This window comes from Podarcis tiliguerta, assembly GCF_965153285.1.
Source record: "Podarcis tiliguerta genome assembly, chromosome: 8".
Classification (NCBI taxonomy): domain Eukaryota; kingdom Metazoa; phylum Chordata; class Lepidosauria; order Squamata; family Lacertidae; genus Podarcis; species Podarcis tiliguerta.
Window position 1 is genome coordinate 85,768,727 of NC_139541.1, and position 23,890 is coordinate 85,792,616.

At 47.5% G+C, this 23,890-nt stretch overlaps 1 protein-coding gene across 3 annotated transcripts in view; it reads left to right on the forward strand.

Moving 5' to 3' along the window:
* DLL3 (delta like canonical Notch ligand 3) overlaps positions 1 to 23,890 on the forward strand; it is a 169,173-nt gene that overhangs the window by 32,197 nt on the left and 113,086 nt on the right. For all 3 annotated transcript variants that reach the window (XM_083455240.1, XM_083455241.1, XM_083455242.1), the window contains one exon: positions 4,530 to 4,891. In XM_083455240.1, the coding sequence (XP_083311366.1) occupies positions 4,530 to 4,891 (362 nt within the window). The remainder of the gene's footprint in view (positions 1 to 4,529; positions 4,892 to 23,890) is intronic.

The window sequence follows — 23,890 nt, forward strand, 5'->3', positions numbered from 1 at the left end:
TGTGCAGCCTGCATAAGACGCACACACATTTCCCCTTACTTTTTAGGAGGGAAGAGTGAGTCTTATAGAGCAAAAAATACGGTATATACTGTAGAAACAGAAAAAGGGAGAAAAACAGAACAAGCGACTGGAACTTTTTTCCGTTGAGAAAAAGCTATATTGAGCTTTTATAGTTTAGAAGAAAGGTGACTCAGGGCATGTGATGGGCTTGTAAAATTATTTATGGTGCAGAGAAAGGAAGAGAGGTTTTCTTCCCTCTCTCATAACATTAGAGTTCAGAGTCTCTCCACTAATTTGGTTGGCGGTAAATCTTGGACAGACCAACTATTTATTTACACAATGGCGTTCTCTGCCAGAAGATTTGTGATGGTTAGATGGCTTTCATATTATAAGAAATTCAGATAGGGTTGGGTTTATTCATGGCTATTTCCTGCGATGGCTAAATGGAACTTCCAGGTATGGAGGCAGTCTACCTCAGAATGCCAGTTGATTTTGGTGGGGTAAAAGGTTGAAATATTGCACCTTCGTTCTCTCGTTGTGGGTTTCCTAGGGATACTTTCCCAGCCACAGTTGGAAACAGGATGCTAGACTAAATGAGCTTTGCCAGCAAGCTAGTTCTTACATTCTTAATCATGGATCACTTTTCTTCCAAGTCAATCCATAGCGGTAGGAGTTTTTTGGGTGGTTTAACACCTCTTTATCAAACTGCTGCCTTAACATATGGTAGCTATGGGATATATCCAGACAAGCTCTACTCAGAGTAGACCCATTGATGTTAGCAGACTTAAGTTAGTTTTGTCCATTAATTTTAATAGGTTTACTCTGGATGCAACCAGTGGTGTACCTGGGGTCCCTTGCGCCTTGGCAAGGAGGTGTTTTGGTGCCCACCTCCCCAGAAAAAAATCACTTTACTGCAGTAGCCCCATGAAAAAATTACACATTTTATGTGACCTAAGTACTTGAAGTATTTGAAGTGAGGACGAAGCAAGGAGAAAGGGCAAGAAAAAATTTTCACACGTCTTTGTGCTGTGGTGCAAGGAGGACAGTAAGTTTCTCTCCCGCTTGATCTTGCCTTGACAGCGGTGGTGCAGTACCACACACAAATACGTCACACACACACACACACACACACACACAGAGTTTCCAGCAGTCTTCCTTCATGCAAACTTGCCATTTCTCCTACTGCTCAGCTCCAAGCTCTTGTCTAAACTCATGACCATACACAGATAACTGGAGACAGATATCTGGGGTGATTTTTGCACAACACACACACACACCAGGCCTGCACCCCTGGCAGGGGCTGGTTTTGCTAACCCCTAATGCCTCTGGATGCGGGTGGTGCTGTGGGTTAAACCACAGAGCCTAGGGCTTGCCGATCAGAAGGTCGGCGGTTCGAATCCCCGCAATGACGGGGTGAGCTCCCGTTGCTCGGTCCCTGCTCCTGCCAACCTAGCAGTTCGAAAGCACCTCAAAGTGCAAGTAGATAAATAGGTACCGCTCTGGCGGGAAGGTAAACGGTGTTTCCGTGCGCTGCTCTGGTTCTCCAGAAGTGGTTTAGTCATGCTGGCCATATGACCCGGAAAAACTGTCTGCAGACAAACACTGGCTCCCTCGGCCAGTAAAGCGAGATGAGCGCGGCAACCCCAGGGTCCCTTTACCTTTAACACCTCTGAATACAACCCATTATTTCTGTTAATCAAGAGTTTTCACCATAATTTCAGTGCTGAAACATTGACTCTGCACTGTTTGAATGAGCTCCCTCCTTTTGTGTGTGTGTGTCCAGGGGGGCGGCGTTCTGCCTTCTTAGTGTAATTCTCACTGTCATCAAATATACCTGGGTATACAGTGTTCAAAACACTGCAAAGCAATTGACCCCCTTAGCTATATACTAGAGATGGGGAACCTATGACCATCTGTAAGTTTCTGGGTTACAATCCCATCAGCCCTGGCCACTGAGCAGGCTGGCTGCTGGAGTCAGAAAACACCAGGAAGGCCACAGGTTTCTTATTTCCCCCATTGTTGAAAACAGTGGCGTAAGAAGCAGGTAAGGGAGAAACGGTTTTATGTGTATTTGCAGCCTCCTATGACCCCAAATCTATAGGAGAATTTAGCTAGCTACCAGGCCTTGACAAATAGACCCTGACAACCAAAAGAAAAAACATTGCTGGTGCTGAAGGAAAGATTGGGGGTTTGATGTCAATGCAGTTAAAAGGATCAAGGGATTGTAGGGAAGGACTAAAAGAGTTGTTAGTTTAGAGAAAATAATAGTAATTTTAAAGCAATTTTTTAAAAATAAAGGTTATAAACCATGGATTGAAGTGCCTAAAATATTTTTCTCACCTCCCATTAATTGAAATGGATGGGCAGTCTGGTTAGGTTTAGTGCAAAATTTATTTTTAGAATTCACTCCCAGAAGCTGTGGTGGTGTGACCTCTCCTAACTTGGATAGTATTAAGAACGTTTGAGTAAATCCATAAAAGAGGAGAGGTCTTATAAACAGATATTATCCATGAAAGGTAACTGAAACCAATGTGTTAATCATTCTCTTCTGGTTGAGCTTTCAGAAACATTTGGCTGGCTGTTGCTTGAGGGAGATTGGTCTCTCTGACTTAGGCAATTGGGTTCCCAAACTGTCACACTATTGAAAGCAAGGGATTTTCTTAAAATAGGCAAAACCACCGCTAGCAAGAGACACCCTTTCTTTCATACCGTGAGGGAGAGAGAAGTCATTCTTTTTGACCAGGAAAACATTGTTGCGTGGCCAGGTCCCAAACCCTCCCCAGAAGTGGAATAAAGACACATGAAACAGTATTTTAGGTTAATGGGCGAAAAAGGCCACAACTTTATTGGTTACAGAATGTGAGTGGTATTGGCTTAAAGGTAAAGGGACCCCTGACCATTAGGTCCAGTTGTGGCTGACTCTGGGGTTGCAGAGCTCATCTCACTTTACTGGCCAAGTCAGCCGGCGTACAGCTTCCGGGTCATGTGGCCAGAATGACTAAGCCACTTTTGGTGAACCAGAGCAGTGCACAGAAACGCCGTTTACCTTCCCGCCGGAGCAGTACCTATTTATCTAGTTGCACTTTGACGTGCTTTCAAACTGCTAGATTGGCAGGAGCAGGGACTGAGCAATGGGAGCTCACCCCGTCATTGCAGGGATTCGAACCGCCGACCTTCTGATCAGCAAGTCCTAGGCTCTGTGGTTTAACCCACAGTGCCACCAGTGTCCATTGGTATTGGCTTAGGCATTGGAAACCACACAACTATACCTGACTCCTGCCTGTCTGCAGGAGTCTTGGAAGGGTTAACCACCAGTAGGGGGAGCCCTGCTGATACACATCAACTAGGGACTCCCCCAGGGTCACTGCTATGGGTCGTGCCATGGCCCTAACCCGCCCCCCCCCAGTCTGGGGCTTCGGACAGAGACCATGCCCCATGGATTCCTTTAACGGAATACCCTTGAATTAGGAGGGGTAGGTGATGGCCACTACCTCCCCTCACCTTCAACCTAAGAAAAACAGGGGCAAGTCCTCAGCCACTGGCAGTTTAAATAGCTTGTGCCATGCCCCTGGACAGTCCGAATTGGAAGGCTTAAGGATGATGTGGCCGAGGACCACCTAATGCTCCCAGACTACAATCTCTGTGATGATGCTTCCGGGAATGGGGAATGGCTCTCCCTCACCTGATTACACAGTGTGGAGTGTGATACTTTCTGAAGATGCTCAGAGGCGCTGCCCCTTTCACAGCAGAAAGTGTGATCAATTCTGCTGCCTGTCTTTTCCTGAGGTTTCTGGGATCAGAGATGGTGATCATACAGATTTGTGAGTTATTTAGATGTTAAAAGGATTAGACTGGGGGAGAGACAAAATGTGCACGTGTGAACCCCTTCTAATCCTCAAAAGTTGAAGCAGGATAATGGGCAGAAAGGGCAAACTTGGCCTAGCTCCGCAGCCCTTGTCGGTTTTGCCAGTCTCCATGGAAATGGCTGTGGGCCTGGGGAATCCTTCCTTTTACAGCCCCTTGAATCACAACGGTTTAATTGCCTCACAAAGCTTCCCCTTGGAGCCTTGGCATATGGAGGGGCTGGTTAACTTCCCAAGGGGAAAGGGGGGGGGGGGAGAGGACTGGATAATTAACCGGGGTCATGTGAACCTCACATTCCCCATTCCTTTGTTATAGTGTGCCTTAGCTGGATGTGGAGGGGAGGCCAAGTTTTAAAAGTGGGTCGGGGGGGGGACACACACTCCCCCCCCCCTTTCCCCAGACACTCTGCTTTTGTTACTGAGGAACAATGGAGAGCAGCCAGAGATTAAAAGGGGCACGTGCTCCAAGCCAGCCATGCCCTGTCCTGTGGCGGCTCGCCTTTTGGGTGGCATGTGGGCCTTTTGTTTGGTGCAGCGGCAGGCGCCAGATGTTGGCGTGACGCGTGAAATCTATACAGCAACAGCACTGGCTCTCTTCCCCCCCCCTCCTCTCTCCTCCTCTCTCTGCTTCCCCCCCTCCCTTCTTTTCTGCTTAACTCTTTTCAGCGATTTGCCTGCCTGGCTGCAGCAACAGCCACGGGTACTGCGAGAAACCTGGAGAGTGCAAGTGTCGTATTGGCTGGCAAGGGCACTTCTGCGACGAGTGCGTCCGCTACCCAGGCTGCCTCCACGGCACCTGCCTGCAGCCCTGGCAGTGCACCTGCCAAGAAGGTTGGGGCGGGCTCTTCTGCAACCAAGACCTCAACTACTGCACCAACCACCGCCCGTGCAAGAATGGCGCCACCTGCACCAACACAGGGCCAGGAAGTTACACCTGCAGCTGCCGGGCTGGCTTTGCGGGGACGAAATGCGAGATCGAGACCAACGAATGCGACAGCAACCCTTGCAAGAATGGAGGCAGCTGCAATGTCAGTATAGCACCTTAACCCTCCAGCTCCACCTTCCTTTCTCCTAAACCCATTCTCACAACCGCTGTAAGTTTGTACATTTTGCACATCCACCGCGTAACAACAGGTGCGTAGGTATCTCTCGTGAGATTACAGGTGGATAAGGTAATTTCTGTGTTCTGGGATGTTTCCAAATTCCAGTAATCCTGGAAAGCGGTGCGGGCTACACTGAAGAGAGATAATGTAGGTTACTAATAGTAAAAGTTATAGGAGCTCTGTGAGCGAGTTGAACTCACTTAGGGAAGCTTCTGTTTTCTCAGTCTCTGCATATTAGACATGGCCTACCATACAAGGAGGTTGTAAAGCACATTGAGACCATGTCTGGTGTATTTTTACACACGGGAATTGTGGTTTAGAACTACAGTGGTGCCTCGCAAGACGAAAAGAATCCGTTCCGTGAGTCTCTTCGTCTAGCGGTTTTTTCGTCTTGCGAAGCAAGCCCATTAGCGGCTTAGCGCTATTAGCGGTTTAGCGGCTATTAGCGGCTATTAAAGGCTTAAGGGATTAGCGGATTAGCTGCTAAAAGGCTATTAGCGGTTTAGCGGCTTAGAAAAAGGGGGTGGGGAGCGAAAAAAAATCTCAAGACTCGCAAGACATTTTCGTCTTGCGAAGCAAGCCCATAGGAAATTCGTCCTGCGAAGCGCATCGAAAAACGGAAAACCCTTTCGTCTAGCGGTTTTTCCGTCTTGCGAGGCATTCGTCTTGCGGGGCACCACTATACTAGAACCTACTATCAGAAAGGTGTGGCAGTCTCCATGGAAGTCTCAGGTTGTCACTGCCAGGTATAATGCTGAACCACGCTTAGGAACCAGATGCGAATTCTATCTCATATTACATGACAGACTTCCTTTGAGGGTTGGGGGAAGGCATTTCTGTACTAAAGTGTGTATCTGAGAGAGCTCTGCCGGAGACAGGTGTGCCCTCCTCCCTAATGGTTGCAGCAAAGCCCAGTGTTTCCCTTGGTTAGTGTGAATGGTGCCCTGTGCTCAACTCAAATACCAATTCAGTTGTGTAAAACCTGGCATACCCCTAAGACCACTTATGCATAGAATCATTGAATCTTAGAGTTGGAAGGGGACCCAAGGGTCATCTAGTCCAACCCCCTGCAATGCTGGAATCTCGGCTAAAGCATCCATGACAGAAGGCTATCCAACCTCTGTTTAAAAACCTCCAAGGAAGGAGAGTCCACCACATCTTGTGGGAGTCGGTTCCACTCCTGAACAGTTCTTACTATCAGAAAGTTTTTCCGAATTTTTAGTCTGAATCTCCTTTCTTGCAAATTTGAAGCCATGGGTTCGAGTCCTACCCTACAGAGCAGGAGAAAACGAGCATGCTCCCTCCTCCATGTGACAGCGCTTCAGATACTTGAAGGTGGCTATCATATCTCCTCCCAGTCTCCTCTTTTCCAGGCTAAACCTACCCAACTCCTTCAACTGTTCCTCATAAGGCTTGGTTTCCAGACCCTTGATCATCTTTGTCGCCCTTCTCTGCACACATTCCAGCTTGTCAACATCCTTCTTAAATTGTGGTACTCAGAAGTGGACATAGTACTCCAGGTGTGGTCTGACCAAGGCAGAATAGAGCGGTACTATTACTTCCCGGGATGCTATACTTCTGTTGATGCAGCCTAGAATAGCATTCATGTTTTTTGCTGCTGCATCACAATGTTGTCTCCTCTTAAGCGTGTGGTCCACCAAGACCCCTAGATCCTTTCCACATGTCCTGCTAGTACTCCAGGTGTATATTTGTGCATCTGGTTCTTCCTGACTAAGTGCAGAACCGTACATTTGTCCCTATTGCAATCCCTTGTAGGAGTATGTCTACACTGCAAAGGTAAATTTGTCTAACTGCCATCATTCTCTACTCTGAACTTGGGGGACTTGTAGCTAGGTAGAGGGCTTATTCTTTTCTTGTATATCTAATGGGAACAGTCGTTGCAGATTCTACTCAAGAATGTTATTTGTAAGAAGAGGGTGCTGTAGGGAAATCCTCAAGGATTAGTCATTTCACAAATCAGAAGAGCCTTATCTTTATTTGAAAACTTGCCTGTCAACTTCAGAGTTAGCACACACAGTGTGCACCTATGATGGTGGTGGCATGAAATGGTGACAGAGTGGATTAACAATGTGTACGCAGGTGGCGCTGTGGGTTAAACCACAGAGCCTAGGACTTGCTGATTAGAAGGTTGGCAGTTCGAATCCCCGCGACGGGGTGAGCTCCCGTTGCTCGGTCCCTGCTCCTGCCAACCTAGCAGTTTGAAAGCACGTCAAAGTGCATGTAGATAAATAGGTACCACTCCAGCAGGAAGGTAAACGGCGTTTCCATGCGCTGCTCTGGTTCACCAGAAGCGGCGTAGTCATGCTGGCCACATGACCCGGAAGCTGTACTCCGGCTCCCATGGCCAGTAAAGCGAGATGAGCGCTGCAACCCCAGAATCGGTCACGACTGGACCTAATGGTCAGGGGTCCCTTTACCTTTACCTTATACATACATACTAGAAGTCATAAGGGCAAACCCAGAGATGAATGACAGCTTTCAAAGGTGAAATTCAGTAGCCCAAATGGGAGAGCAAATTTATTTTGTACAGACAGTCTGGCCGTAAGCCAATCACCCCATGTAGCAGATTTGGGGCAACAGTTTGAGAGAAGAAGATGGGACATAAATCACTAGGGGAGTTCTCCTTTCTAAGCTATGCTGAATTAAACTGAATAGAATTTGCACAGCAGGCAGCAAGTGGGGATCTGGACCCTGGCATGCTGGTATCCAAGCCCTAACCCTCTAGGAATCCAGTGTGGAACACAGGGGGCAGGTACCGTATTTTTCGCCCTATAGGCCGCACTTTACCCCCTCCAAAAATGAAGGGGAAATGTGTGTGCGTCCTATGGGGCGAATGCAGGCTTTCGCTGAAACCTGGAGAGCGAGAGGGGTCGGTGTGCACCAACCCCTCTCCCTCTCCAGGCTTCAGGAAGCTATCCGCAAGCCGTGGGAGCCCGCGGGAGTTCCCCCCGGGCTCCCCCGGCTTGCGCAGAGCTGCCTGCATCCCCAAGCCCCGGCACGCTGAGTGGTTGCGCCGGGGCTTCGGGTAGCTCTGCGCAAGCCGCGGGATGGCTCCCCCGGCTTGCGCAGCGCTGCCTCTTAATCCGACGCCCCGGCGCGCTGAGCAGTCGCGCCGGGGCTTCGGGTAGCTCTGCGCAAGCCGCGGGATGGCTCCCCCGGCTTGCGCAGCGCTGCTTCTTCTCCCGAAGCCCCGGCGCGCTCAGCAGTCGTGCCGGGGCTTTGGGTAGCTCTGCGCAAGCCGCGGGAGGGCTCCCCCGGCTTGCGGAGAGCAGCCTGTTCTGGGGTCGGGGGAAGCTCGGGCTTCCCCCGCCCCAGCTTCGCGCCTTGGGGGGGAAATAATTTTTTCCCCTTTATTCCCCCCCCCCAAAAAAAACTAGGTGCGCCTTATGGGGCGAAAAATACGATATTTATTCCCTTGCAGATTTGACATTGCCGTGCCCTGACCAAGACACCCTTGCAATGAGTTCAGGTTTTAGCTAGCAAAGGTGCTCTTGCATTTAGAAGTGCCAATGACAGCTTTGTTTAGGAAACCAGGATTATGAAAAAGAAATGGTTTATGCTGCACTTAAATGAAACTGATCCAGCACAAGATGGCTGAAAGGTAAGGTTTCTGGGGAGGAATGTGCAACCTGGCTTCTATTTATTTTCTATTTTTCAGTGTGGGGAAAATGCATCTATGTTAGGTTTCTTGTTGCTTGTTCTGTCTCTCCTGTGCTTTGATCCCTGCAGGTGGTCTTAAAAGAGTCTGGTTTATTTTATTGATATAGTACAATGCATGTGCATTGGTGTTCTGAGTGATGCAACTTGTGCTTTAAATCTTGATGGGGGGGGCAAGGGTAACAAACGAAGGCTGCAGAAATGCAGCTGCATATACTCAAGCTTAATTTTTGTAGCAGATAAGAAGCAAATGGTTACACAGATGTTTTAAGGAGGGCTTTTAGGTAAAAGGGAATTTTCAAAGTGGCTTGCTCAGCAGCACATGAACAAATGTGTGTCTACTGCAGGATTTTAAGACTAAGCCCACTGGGGGAGAATTTTCCACCCTTGCAAAAGCAAACACCAGCTTCATAAATGGAATACAGTGGTACCTCGGGTTACATACGCTTCAGGTTACAGACTCCGCTAACCCAGAAATAGTGCTTCAGGTTAAGAACTTTGCTTCAGGATGAGAACAGAAATCGTGCTCCGGCGGCGCGGCAGCAGCGGGAGGCCCCTTTAGCTAAAGTGGTGCTTCAGGTTAAGAACAGTTTCAGGTTAAGAACGGACCTCTGGAACGAATTAAGTACTTAGCCCAAAGTACCACTGTATGTCTCAGGACTGCAGCAGGGGAGAAAATGAATCAATTCAACTTCCAAAGGTGCTCTGATACTTTTCCGTTATCCCTGCCCCCAAATAATGTAATTTCATTTTTTTTTAAAACCTGCACCTTTACATGCAAAGATGCATTTAGCTTTGCACTGAAACTTTTTGCACCTCTTCTTTTTCTTCCCACCTGTCATAATAGAAAAATATAAAGGGGTGGGATTCTCAAGGAAATTCTACATCACTTGCCAAAATCAGCATTTGTTTCCTAAATGTGAGGGTTTGTCATCATGTCACCCCCCCCTTCCCCTGCAAACACACATTCTCTTGTAGTTGGATAATGTTTGAAAATGGAAAATTTATACTCAATTCCATTTCTTTAACTCAGTGGTTTCCTAGCCTTTTCTGCCCTCAGGGAGTTCTTTTATGTTAAGTGCAAAACTGGGGAGATGGGGAACTTTCGTGGGCAGCACTCCATGTCCTTCTCCTATAAAGGACCCCATGTTTCAGTGTCCTGGGTTTTTCAGATGCCTGATAATGCTTTAATCTGAACTACTTCTAGAGTGAAAAGTGTGTTTGAATGCTTAAGCACTTACAAATGTGTATCCTTGGATCACCATAACGTTTTGACATGTCTTACATCTTGATTCAGCCTTGAATTAGCCCTCAAAACTGTTTACTAGTCAGCCTTCCCGCCTGATAGTTGCTTGTTGTGTGTTATGTTGCAGTGATTTTTAAATGCATGAGCTGCAACTATTCCATACTGTGAACATGTGTTTAGTGTTGATATTTTAGCAAAGGGTGCCACCTGCTGGAAAATCTTGAACTTGAACTTCTGACATCAAGTTTGTACAAACCTCTCCAAACAGTTCCAAGCAACATTCACTGTTAACCTTTTTACAGATACAGCGGTACCTCGGGTTACATACGCTTCAGGTTATATACGCTTCAGGTTACAGACTCCACTAACCCAGAAATATTACCTTGGGTTAAGAACTTTGCTTCAGGATGAGAACAGAAATCGTGCTCCGGCGGCACGGCAGCAGCAGGAAGTGGTGCTTCAGGTTAAGAACAGTTTCAGGTTAAGAACGGACCTCTGGAATGAATTAAGTACTTAACCCAAAGTACCACTGTATTTCCTTCAGGACAATCCATGGAGATGATGATGATTACCCATGTAACTAGTTCTGTGTGCCCAAGGGGCACCAAAGCAGACTATGAATATGAACACAGTGGAGTCTATTGTTCAAAGCAAAAATAGCACACGTTAGAATATTCAGAACATTTAATATAGCTGAGTAATCCTCACCACCTTACCCTTGTAAGGTAGGTTGTAATTATTATAGAATCATAGAGTTGGAAGAGACCACAAGGGCCATCGAGTCCAACCCCCTGCCAAGCAGGAACCACCATCAGAGCACTCCTGACATATGGTTGTCAAGCCTCTGCTTAAAGACCTCCAAAGAAGGAGACTCCACCACACTCCTTGGCAGCAAATTCCACTGTCAAACAGCTCTTACTGTCAGGAAGTTCTTCCTAATGTTTAGGTGGAATCTTCTTTCTTGTAGTTTGGATCCATTGCTCCGTGTCCGCTTCTCTGGAGCAGCAGAAAACAACCTTTCTCCCTCCTCTATGTGACATCCTTTTCTATATTTGAACATGGCTATCATATCACCCCTTAACCTCCTCTTCTCCAGGCTAAACATGCCCAGCTCCCTTAGCCGTTCCTCATAAGGCATCGTTTCCAGGCCTCTGACCATTTTGGTTGCCCTCCTCTGGACACGTTCCAGTTTGTCAGTGTCCTTCTTGAACTGTGGTGCCCAGAACTGGACACAGTACTCCAGGTGAGGTCTGACCAGAGCAGAATACAGTGGCACTATTACTTCCCTTGATCTAGATGCTATACTCCTATTGATACAGCCCAGAATTGCATTGGCTTTTTTAGCTGCTGCGTCACACTGTTGGCTCATGTCAAGTTTGTGGTCAACCAAGACTCCTAGATCCTTTTCACATGTACTGCTCTCAAGCCAGGTGTCACCCATCTTGTATTTGTGCCTCTCATTTTTTTTGCCCAAGTGCAATACTTTACATTTCTCCCTGTTAAAATTCATCTTGTTTGTTTTATCCCTATATTGTAACTGAGGATGCAGAGGCAAGACCACCAAATGAGTTTGTAGCAGGGATGAGATTTGAATTGGGGTTGCTTTTATTTGTAGCTCGGTCCTTTAGCCACTTTGCTGCACCCAATCCACTGAGTACCTGCAAGTTTGTCAAACTGGCAGTGTCACAGCTAGTATCCCTGTCTGCTATTGACAGAAGAAGTGCAGAATGAAATGGGGAGAACATGAGAAGCCGCATCTTCTAAAACTTTCTGCTTCTACACTGCTGTTAACGTTACAAGAGCCCTGCTGTCTTCCTTTATATCTGGTCGCTCAGGGGAAGGTGTTGGTAGTGGAAGGAGGGCAAAGAGAAGAAAATAAACCTGATTGCGTTTTTCTAGGAGGGGTATATTCTAATGCCAGAGCTTTCCTTTATTTTTTGCAGTATGGTACTATAACCCTTGGGGTGCGGGTGGCGCTGTGGGTTAAACCACAGAGCCTAGGACTTGCCGATCAGAAGTTCGGCGGTTTGAATCCCTGCGACGGGGTGAGCTCCCGTTGCTCGGTCCCTGCTCCTGCCAACCTAGCAGTTCGAAAGCATGTCAAAGTGCAAGTAGATAAATAGGTACCGCTCCGGCGGGAAGGTAAACGGCGTTTCCGTGCGCTGCTCTGGTTCGCCAGAAGCGGCTTAGTCATGCAGGCCACATGACCCGGAAGCTGTACACCGGCTCCTTTGGCCAGTAAAGCAAGATGAGCGCCGCAACCCCAGAGTCGGTCGCAACTGGACCTAATGGTCAGGGGTCCCTTTACCTTTACTATAACCCTTGGAGCTGGTTCACCTATATGAAGCCACCAGGACATGACTGAACCTGTAAATGGGTGCATGAATGAGGGGAAGCAACACCACTCTTCCCAAAGCACTGTTCTCTTTACAGAGTTCACTTGCAGCACTGGAGATTAGCTGAACAGAAAAGTGCCTGCTGAGACAAACTAAGGAGGTAAGCCATATTCTGGAGGGCTTAGCATCCCCATTAGCCTGTCACTTTTACTCCAAAAACCAGACACACATCAACCATACGTCTCAATTTTTAAACAGTGGGTTTTAGGTGCACTGCTTTTAAATGGGGTCAGTTTCAACTATTGTTGTTTAGTCGTGTCCGCCTCTTCGTGACCCCCTGGACCAGAGCACGCCAGGCCCTCCTGTCTTCCACTGCCTCCCACAGTTTGGTCAGACTCATGTTTGTCACTTCAAGAACACTGTCCCACCATCTCGTCGTCTGTCGTCCCCTTCTCTTTGTGCCCTCCATCTTTCCCAACATCAGGGTCTTTTCCAGGGAGTCTTCTCTTCTCATGAGGTAGCCAAAAGTATTGTAGCCTCAACTTCAGGATCTGTCCTTCCAGTGAGCACTCAGGGCTGATTTCCTTAAGGATGTATAGATTTGATCATCTTGCACTCCATGGGACTCTCCAGAGTCTCCTCCAGCACCAGAATTCAAAAGCATCCATTCTTTGGCGATCAGCCTTCTTTATGGTCCAGCTCTCACTTCCTCCAGCACCAATTCAACTATTATATGCATATACAGTGGTACCTCGGGTTAAGTACTTAATTCGTTCCAGAGGTCCGTTCTTAACCTAAACTGTTCTTAACCTGAAGCACCACTTTAGCTAATGGGGCCTCCTGCTGCCGCCGCGCCGCCGGAGCACAATTTCTGTTCTCATCCTGAAGCAAAGTTCTTAACCTGAAGCACTATTTATGGGTTAGCGGAGTATGTAACCTGAAGCGTATGTAACCTGAGGTACCACTGTAATATATATATTCCTCCTCATGGAGTCTGGTCTCCTGTGTGACAAGCACAGATACTTCTTCCTAGACTAATGCAGAGTACGATCTGTACTTCCTATACTAATGCAGAGTACAACAACTGCATGGACCCCTTTGGTATTGGCAGCCTGAATGACAACAGAGAAAGGCTGCTTGAGCTGTGCTTGTATCACAGCCTCTGCATCACAAACGCATTCTTCCCTACCAAGGCAAAACACCGAGTCCTGGAAACATCCAAGGTCAGGCCACTAACACCAGCTGGACTTGCTTGTCACCAGGCGACTGGCACTAAACTCTGTTCTTGTCACATGGAACTACCACAGTGCTGACAGTCACATGGATCACTCCCTGGTGGCAAGCAAGATTCAGCTCTAGCCAAAGAGAGCCCATAGCACAAAGCAGAAAGTGCCGCCTCGAATTAAGACTGCCAGAACAGTCATACCTGAACTCTGAATGCTGCTCTGATTCCGTCCCACTGAAGTGCCTCAGGGATAACGTTGAACCACATCAAAGAGGCAACCAAAACACAGCTTTGTCCTCCTTTGGCAAAAGAGAGCAACAGATCCTCAATTGGTTTGAGGCCGGCATAAAAGACATGTTGCCTGTTATCGCTGCCAAGCATGAGGTTCTTGTGAACGACAAGCGTACACCCTGCAAAAAAGACACTTGCTGCACTGAGAGAGGCAAGGAGTGATGCCCAGCAGATTGCCAGACAATGTGCCAATGACTACTGGATAAAGCTGTGCCAGAGCAGATGAAGTGATGGGCAGAGCACTATGAAGAACAGTAAAGGTAAAGCTGGTGACCATTAGGTCCAGTCGCGGACGACTCTGGGGTTGCGGCACTCATCTCGCTTTACTGGCCGAGGGAGCTGGCATACAGCTTCCGGGTCATGTGGCCAGCATGACGAAGCCGCTTCTGGCGAACCAGAGCAGCGCACGGAAACACCATTTACCTTCCCGCCGGAGCGGTACCTATTTATCTACTTGCACTTTGACATGCTTTCGAACTGCTAGGTTGGCAGGAGCAGGGACCAAACAACGGGAGCTCACCCCGTCGGGATTCGAACTGCCGACCTTCTGATCGGCAAGTCCTAGGCTCCGTGGTTTAACCCACAGCGCCACCTGCGTCCCATGAAGAACAGTACTCACAGATAAACATGGTCTCTGACACAGCAATTGACAGCATCCAGACTACCTGTCCTGCGAGGGCTGAATGTCCCTCCCTTGACAAGCTGAAGGACACCATCAACTCTCAGGCATGTGTTAAAACCCCAGGACAGGAGGGAATCCTAACAGAAATGCTGAAATGACACATCTCCACAGCCGCCTCTTGCAGTATTGAGATCAAGGATCAGTGCCACATGGCATGTGCAACTCCAGCATTGTGACGCTCTACAAGAACAAAGGAAGGTGACTGCCGTGGCTGCAACTATTGTGGAATCTTCTTGCTGAGCACTGTGGGTTGCAGTCACTCGCTGACCACGTCTATCTATCCTGAGTCACAGTGTGAGTTTGTAGCTCAGAGGTCCACAGACAACATAACTTTATCGTTGTTTCAGCTGCAGGAGAAATGCTGAGAGCAGAGACACCCCTTGCATGTTGCCTTCATAGACCTGGCGAAGGCCTTGCCCACCTAAGCTTCACAAGATGATTGTGTCGTTCTACGAGAACATGCATGGCACTATCCAGTATGATGGCTCATGTCAGAAGTGTGTGCAGGAGCCGGGCCCTGTGACCAGTAGGACTTTGCAGGACTGGGGCCTTCCTAAGTTTGTTCTGGAGAGGCAAGGCGCGGCCGCACAGGTGAGGTTGATTGGTAACTCGCTGCACCTGGTGGCAAGAGCCGGGAAGGGATATAAGGTTAGCATTTTCCCTTTGGCTCTTTGCCACAGCAACATGTTCCCTGCCTTGGGCTTCTTGCTTCCTGATCCTTGGACCTTGGCTCCTTGACTCCTTGCTTCTTGATTCTCGGACCCCTGACTTTGTGACTCCTTGCTTCCTGACCCTCAGACTCTTGGACTCCTGGCTTCTGGACCCCCGTTCCTGCTCTCACCCCACCATCTTGCCCCCGGTCCCGATGTCCCCAGCCGGGATTTCAATCGTCCCTGAACTGGACCGTGACAGCTCATCTGCAGAGGCTGTGTTTTTGCTGCGGTTGTCTTTGACATATTCTTCTCCCTGGTGCTCTCGTATGCTTTCAGCTTAATGGAAGATGGTGTGCACTTTCATTCAAGGAGCAACTGGGGTCTGTTCAACCTCGCACATTTCCGCACCAAGAGGAAAGTGTGACGGGTCCGAAATAGTAAATTCAAGTGTGATGGGTCCTTATCTAAGAGATATTGTTTGCAGACGATGCAGCCTTGACAATTCACTCTGAGGAAACTCTACAGCGATTCATCAACCGTTTTGCCCAAACCTGCAGGGAGATCGGCCTTAGTGTCAGCCTGATAAAGAACAACATCCTCGGTCAGGACATCACCAGCACTCCATGCGTCAGCATTGGTGATCCCATGCTTAAGGTAGTTGATGATTTTTGTCTACCATAACCAGCAATCTTCCCATTGACACAGTGCTGGACAAGTGTATTGGCAAGGAAGCTACAGCAATGGCTTGGCTATCCAAAGGGGTATGGGAGAATGCGATACTAATGTCCAGTACGAAGATGAAGGTCTACTAGGCTTGAGTGTTGAGCACACTCTTTTATGGAAGTGAATCATGGGCAATGTAGAACCGCCAGAAGTGAAGCCTCAGTGTCTTCCACATGTGCTGTATCAGGGAGATGTTGGGCATCACAGAGTCTCAAACAAAGATGTGCTCTAATGCCCAGCCTCTTCACACTCCTGTCTCAGCAATGTCCATGCCGCCATGGCCCTATCCACAGGATGGAAGATGGCAGGATCCCTCAGGATGTGCTGACTTCAGACACTGAGTTACAAAAATGTCTGCAGATGTGATATGAAGGCTGGCAACATCAACTCTGCTGTGTGAGAATCCCTTGCAGACAACCAGAGTGCCTGGAGGCAGACAGGTCATGTTTACACAGCAGTGACCAGAGGAGGAATGACTGCTGGGAGGAGCACAGAGAAGAAATGCCATGGTGCTTCTGCAACAGCACAACTGCACACCTTCATCTGCCCCAGCTGCAACAAAACATGTCTCTCCTGTATTGGTCTCCACAACCGCAGAAGATGCTGCAACTCTCCAACGGTTTAACCTCCAAAGGTGCTTTCCACCATTGTCTCCCGAAACAGACAGATATCAACAATAGGTGCCATATTGTGAAGGGCATAACCCGATTCTTCCACACCTAGAAAGCAGTAACATTCAAAACAAAGAGCCAGGTGCCTTAATTTTAATCTTCACTGCATCTTAGAGGAGAAGAAGAAGAGTTTGGATTTGATATCCTGCCTTTCACTCCCTTTAAGGAGTCTCAAAGCGGCTAACATTCTCCTTTCCCTTCCTCCCCCACAACAAACACTCTGTGAGGTGAGTGAGGCTGAGAGACTTCAGAGAAGTGTGACTGGCCCAAGGTCACCCAGCAGCTGCAGGTGGAGGAGCGGGGAAGCGAACCCAATTCACCAGATTACAAGTAGTAATTACAAGAGTAGTAGTGCTTGAGTAAATTACTCCTGTTACTTTTGCCTACAGCAGCTAGATGCTTTATATTCAGTTCATAAGTTTATTGTTCTAGCCAAAGACCATGACAAATTTGTGTTAAAGGATAGTATTAGTAAAATAATACAGACCATACATCCATAATATAAAAAAAGACTTTGCCAAGTTCCAGAGCATTAAAACAGTTTCCCTTGTGCATCTAATGGCTCCAATTCTAATATTATTTTGCCTTTGTAAAATCCAGTTTGTTAACATCCATGATGTAAGAGAGAGAAATTACCAGGGACACCAGCAAATTGAAATCCGTCTTGATTTAAGATTAACCATAACAGTTTATAGCAATTTTATCTTAACTCCCTTTTCCTGATTTTTATTTTATATGCTTGCGTATATATGTGTGTGTGTGCACGCAATTTCTCCCTGGGTGTACCTGCTTGCTTATGTGAACAAAGGTTTCAGAAAGCGATCTCTTGGATCTCTATATAAGGGACAGGCTAATAGATGAGTGAAGCCTACCACTTGAGGTTGACCACAAATAAAATGTCTGTCTGTGTACAGGACCTTACTGTAGTGGCCATCCAAAACTGCAGTGGGCATCACTTGGAAATGCAGTCAATAAAAGCATTTTTTATTTTTAAAAAAATATATTAAATTTGTAAACCACTTTATGATTCTATGTAAATTTTAGCCCTTTAATCTACATAAGTCCCCACTGTTCCATCTGCATATTATAAACATTTCCCCCTTGTTTAATCATGCATTTATGTGACAGGCGTGGGTGTCAAGAGCAGGTCAGCAATAAATCACACACAGTAAGTGATGTTAACTCTTTATTAGGAGAAACAAGGTCTGCTCTGCATTGCCGGGCCTCATGAGCACAGCAACTCTTCTTGGTAGATCTTGCAGCTGTGGAGTTCAAAGGTCTCCACCTTCCCACAGCTGCCTCAGTCTCCTCCTGTCCTGGGTGCTTCCTACGCAGTCTGAGAGGCTGCTGCCATGTCTGTTTTTGCTCCTCTTCACATCTCTCCTGGTTCTGGGAGACTAGTGGGGAGCGTAGCTCTTTGCAGCATGTGGTGGTGTGGGAGAGAGGCATCCTGGCTTCTTCACCAGCGTGACTCATCTCTGCCTCTTGGCTTCTCTCCTCTTCTGCTTCTGCTTCTACTTCTGATTCTGGAATTCTGTCTGCCACAGACTCTTCCTGCTTGCTAAACCCCATTACCTCTTCAGCTTCTGACACCGCCTTCTCCCTCTGACCACAAATTGCTGTCTTGCCACCAATCTCCGGGCTCTGAGCCTCCATCCCTTGAGGGTTCTCCAGCTGGTGTCTCCCACCATTCATCTGTGTACAGCCAGCCCATGATGTTATCCCATACATCAGGATCCTAAAAGGTTAGTTCAGCACTGCCACTCTGGTTATAATTAGACAGGTATTTACAATGTAAACCTTGAAAGATTCCATCAACGGTGCCTCCAAAAATGTTTACACGTCGCTTGGGAAGACAGGCGAACCAATACCAGTGTACTGGAAGAAGCAAAGATCCCCAGTGTTGAAGCAATGATTCTTCAACATCAACTTCGCTGGACTGGTCATGTTGTGCGGATGCCTGATGATCGTCTTCCAAAGCAACTACTCTATTCCGAACTTAAGAATGGAAAGCGTAATGCTGGTGGTCAACAAAAGAGGTTCAAAGACTCTCTCAAGGCAAATCTTTAAAAATGTAGTATAAACACCGACAATTGGGAAACACTGGCCTGCGAGCGCTCCAGCTGGAGAACAGCCTTGACCAAAGGTGTCCTGGGCTTTGAAGACACTCGAACTCAGGATGCAAGGGAGAAACGTGCTAAGAGGAAGGCACGCTTGGCAAATCCACACCGGGATCAACTCCCGCCGGGAAACCAATGTCCCCACTGTGGAAGGACATGTGGATCCAGAATTGGCCTCCACAGTCACTTGCAGACTGTGTTTATGGAAGACAATCTTACTCGGCTACCAGTGATCGCCAAAGAAGAAGAAGATAATGTAAACCATTTCCTAAATCCATGGAAGCACCTACAATGGCTTGAATTTCTGCTTGCAGTTCAGATTCTGTTTTCATGATTCTGCTGGGTTTCTACACTGGCCAGTTATGAGTGACCACCTAGAATCATAGAATCATAGAGTTGGAAGAGACCACCAGGGCCATCGAGTCCAACCCCCTGCCAAGCAGGAAACACCATCAGAGCACTCCTGACATATGGTTGTCAAGCCTCTGCTTAAAGACCTCCAAAGAAGGAGACTCCACCACACTCCTTGGCAGCAAATTCCACTGTCGAACAGCTCTTACTGTCAGGAAGTTCTTCCTAATGTTTAGGTGGAATCTTCTTTCTTGTAGTTTGGATCCATTGCTCCGTGTCCGCTTCTCTGGAGCAGCAGAAAACAACCTTTCTCCCTCCTCTATGTGACATCCTTTTATATATTTGAGCATGGCTATCATATCACCCCTTAACCTCCTCTTCTCCAGGCTAAACATGCCCAGCTCCCTCAGCCGTTCCTCATAAGGAACACCTGTAGAACAGATGGCGACCTCTTTCTTCTCCATGCACTATTTTTCCAGGTATGCTTATTAATTCATTGCTCATTGCCTTCTCCTCTTGTCTGTGTGGTAGAGGAGGAAACCTGAAGCCTCCAGAGTTCCATGGCAAGATTGAGACTTGAACAAATTAGCGTAGGTGAGAGACCAGTATCATTTCCTTGGAAGGTAGCAAGTGGGTTATCAGCATACTCATCCACTATCAGTCACCTTGGATCTGAAGGGGTTAAGTTGAGAATGGAAAACAACTCCATCTCTTGAGCACTTATATTGGTTTAAAAGCAGGTAAAAGCAAAGTTCCAATATTGATAGATGTCATTTAATTGTTTGGCTACTGAATCTGATAGAGCCTTAGTGAACTCAGACTTGATGTACCTTCAAGCCATCACTAACGTCAATTTCTTTGCAACCCTGCAGATAAGCCCTAGCAGAAATCAGAATTCCTGTGTCCAGTATACCAATTATGGCATTTAAGCCTGAAACATCCCTTTCCAATGTGTCCGTTCTGCTAAAGCTTCTCTCTGCTGTTTATTTAGACAGGTGACATTGGTCGCGTTCCCACAGTGAGGGAGTTTCAGCCTCTGTTCTGGCTGAGTCTATTGTGCCAAGATTGTTATTACACCTAGTTGAGATTTCAATTATATGGAGGAAGCTGAGGTTGCCTGGGAGCATGTATATTGGCTCCTAACAAGTTTCAGTCAATTGACCAGTTAGCTAAGCTCAGGGCCGTCTTAAGCATATCTGGTGCCGTGGTTCAAAGATCCCTCCGGCGCCCCCTTTCCCAGAGTTGTCCACCTTTCCCCAAGACTCTGCGGGGATCGCTCTCCTCCCACGGAGGCTTGGGAGGCAAGCTGCACGCCCGCCAGCCATATGGTTGACAGGGCACAGCTGGCAGGGAAAGGGGAGGCCGCTGGCAAAGCCGCACAGCTCCCTCACTCACTGGGGCGCCCCTGAGAGACCAGCACCCTGATGCAACACGCCAGTATGCCCCATGGGGAAAGACAGCTCTGGCTAAGCTTTTATCAGAGGAACATGTAGCAAGACCTCTTATGTAGGATAAGGCTTCTCTAACCCCATTACTTGCACACGCACCATGTAAAGCAGGGGTCAGCAATCTAAGGCCCATGGGCCGGAAGCAGCCCACGAGCCGCCCCCGAACTGAGTTGCCCGCTTGCATGCTGTGCTAAACCCATGCAGCACAACGTGGGGACTCGCTTCCGCAACACCAGAAATCGCACCTGCGCATGTGCAGATGCCCAAAAACACAGGCACGCGCATGACCCAGCCCATGGAGGGATCTCCGTGGGACCAATCTGGCCCAGGCATTGCTGACCCCTGATGTAAAGGACGAGGACTGTCCATGTAAGGCATACAGTGGTACTTCGCAAGACGAATGCCTCGGAAGACGAAAAACTCGCAAGACGAAAGAGTTTTTCGTTTCCGGAGTTGCTTTGCAAGACGGATTTCCCTATGGGCTTGCTTTGCAAGATGAAACGTCTTGCGCCTTTCTTTTAAAACCGCCAATGCATTCCTATGGGAAACCGTCAATACACAGTGGTGCTTCGCAAGATGAAAAAACTCGCAAGATGAAAAAACTCGCAGAACAAATTAATTTCGTAATTGCGAGGCACCACTGTATTTAGATGCTTTATATACAAACTTGGACTTGGTTTCTATCGTTGAACTCAGCCCAGCTGGTGCACAAGAGGAGAATCTGGAGGTAAAGCGAGGGAAAATGAAACTGGGGGCTGAACTGGGAGAGATGACGAAGAAAAAGTCCACGTGTTACATAAAAGGTAAGTCTGAAGGTGCTAAAGAAGTGTCACCAGTTCCATGAGTAAAGCACCAGAATAGAAAATGGATATTCTACAGAGAAGAACAGATAACAAAAAGACTGAAAGCAGCAGGATGAAGGGAAGACAGAATTCATAGAGTACAAGAATATTAAAGACATGAAAGCAACTTTTTGGTAGTGCAAATAGGATAAAGAAGCTGATGTAGATAGAGATGGGGTGAAGAAAGGAAAGAGATGGTTGAAAGGACAGGTAGAATGAGCAAACCAGCCAGAAGAATAAAGACTAGAATGAGAAATAGGGCAGAGATCAGAGAGTCCAGATGAAAAATAACCATGATCAAAATAAGAGTGATGTCCACAGAGGAAGGGCTGGGGTTTAGATTGTGAAGATATAAGCAGCGAGGTTTAGCAATCTGAGGAGTTGAAGGTCAAGAGGAATTAAATATACTCTGCTTAAGCAACTGGCTATGAGGACGGATAGGGACACAGGTGGCGCTGTGGGTTAAACCACAAAGCCTAGGACTTGCCGATCGGAAGGTCGGCAGTTCGAATCCCCGCAATGGGGTGATTTCCTGTTGCTCGGTCCCTGCTCCTGCCCACCTAGCAGTTTGAAAGCACACCAGTGCAAGTAGATAAATAGGTATAGTTCCAGCGGGAAGGTAAATGGTGTTTCCATGTGCTGCTGTGGTTCACCAGAAGCAGCTTAGTCATGCTGGGCACATGACCCGGAAGCTGTACGCTGGCTCCCTCGGCCAGTAAAGCGAGATGCACGCTGCAACCCCAGAGTCATTTGCAACTGGACCTAATGGTCAGGGGTCCCTTCACCTTTATGAGGACGGATAAAAATACTGTCATTTGAAACATGCAGAGGACCATGAATGCAGAAGAGGAAACTGGAGACTTAATTTTATCAGCTTCAAGAAAATGTTCTTACAGTCATGAAGGAATGGCAAAAGACAATTGATGACTGGATAAACGCTGCTGAAACAGGTTTGGCTAAGTACTGCTGGAACAGGTTTTGAACACCGCAAGCAGTTGAATAAGGTAAGAGGCAAAGACTGAAGGCATGGCCAGAATGATCCCAGTATAGGTAAGTCTTTTGACAATGTCGCCTATGATAGTCTTGCAGAGAAGCTGGTATAATGTTGAGCTGGACAGCCCAAATGTGAGGTAGCTGTTAGGTGGGTTTGTAGGTGGTTGACCAAACCTAAAGAGTGCTTACTAATGGTTCCTTGTCATCCAGGGAAAAAGTGAAAAGTAGGGTGCTGTGTTATGTTCCAAGCCCATTATTGTTCAATGTCTTTATAAACAACTTGGACAAAGGAATCGAGGGAATGCTCATCAAATTTGCAGATGGCACCATACTGGGAAGGGTAACTAATGCAGCGGAAGACAGAATCGGGATTCAATATGACCTTAACAAATTGGAAAACTGGGTCTGAACTAACAAAATCAATTTCAAGAGGGACTAACAGAAGGTTATAAAGCTAGGCAGGAAGACCCAGCTGCACAAATATAAGATGGGAGACACCTGGCTTGCCAGTAATACATCCGAAAAGGATCTAGGGCAGTGGTTCTCAAGCTGTGGGTCCCCAGATGTTGTTGGACTACAACTCCCGTCACCCCTGAGCTCTGGTCTTGCTAGCTAGGGGTGATGGGAGTTGTAGTTCAACAACATCTGGAGACCCACAGGTTGAGAAAAGCTGATCTAGGGGTCCTAGCAGACCACAAGCTTAACATGAGTCAAGGGTGTGATGCAGCAGCAAAAAATGTGAATGCTATTCTAGGTTGCATCAACAGAAGTATAGTGTCCCAATCAAGGGAAGTTACAGTTCTGCCTTGGTCAGACCACACCTGGAGTACTGTGGCCAGTTCTGGGTGCCACAATTTAAGAAAGATGTTGACAAGATGGAATGTGTGCAGAGCAAGGTAAGCAAGATGATCAAGGGTCTGGAAGCCAGGCCTTATGAGGAAAGGTTGAGGGAGTTGGGTGTGTTTATCTTGGAAAAGAGGAGGCTGAGAGGAGATATGATAGCCATCTTCAAATATCTCAAGGGCTGTCACATGGAAGATGAAGCAAGCTTGTTTTCTCCTGCTCTGAAGGGTAGGACTGCATCAATAGGAGTATAGCATCTAGATCAAGGGAAGTAATAGTGCCACTGTATTCTGCTCTGGTCAGACCTCACCTGGAGTACTGTGTCCAGTTCTGGGCACCACAGTTCAAGAAGGACACTGACAAACTGGAACGTGTCCAGAGGAGGGCAACCAAAATGGTCAAAGGCCTGGAAACGATGCCTTATGAGGAACGGCTAAGGGAGCTGGGCATGTTTAGCCTGGAGAAGAGGAGGTTAAGGGGTGATATGATAGCCATGTTCAAATATATAAAAGGAGGTCACCTAGAGGAGGATGTCACCTCCCCCCCCCCCAGAAAACTCTTGGACCCGGGTGACCTTGACCTCCTGTCAATTATGTGGTTGGTTGCAATGACTGTAGACCCAAAGTGCTGACTGGATGGTTGAATGTTTACTTCGCTTGTTTAATACCTTCATGGTTGTCTCCAATACTCCAAGGAACCAGCTTAGTCTTCCCCAGAGATGCATCTCTTGTCCCTGGCAGTATGTACCAGCAGGTGAAGATGCACCCTGTGCTTTCAGATGTCAATAATGGTCCCCAGCATTGCTGCATGTGGCCAATTCTA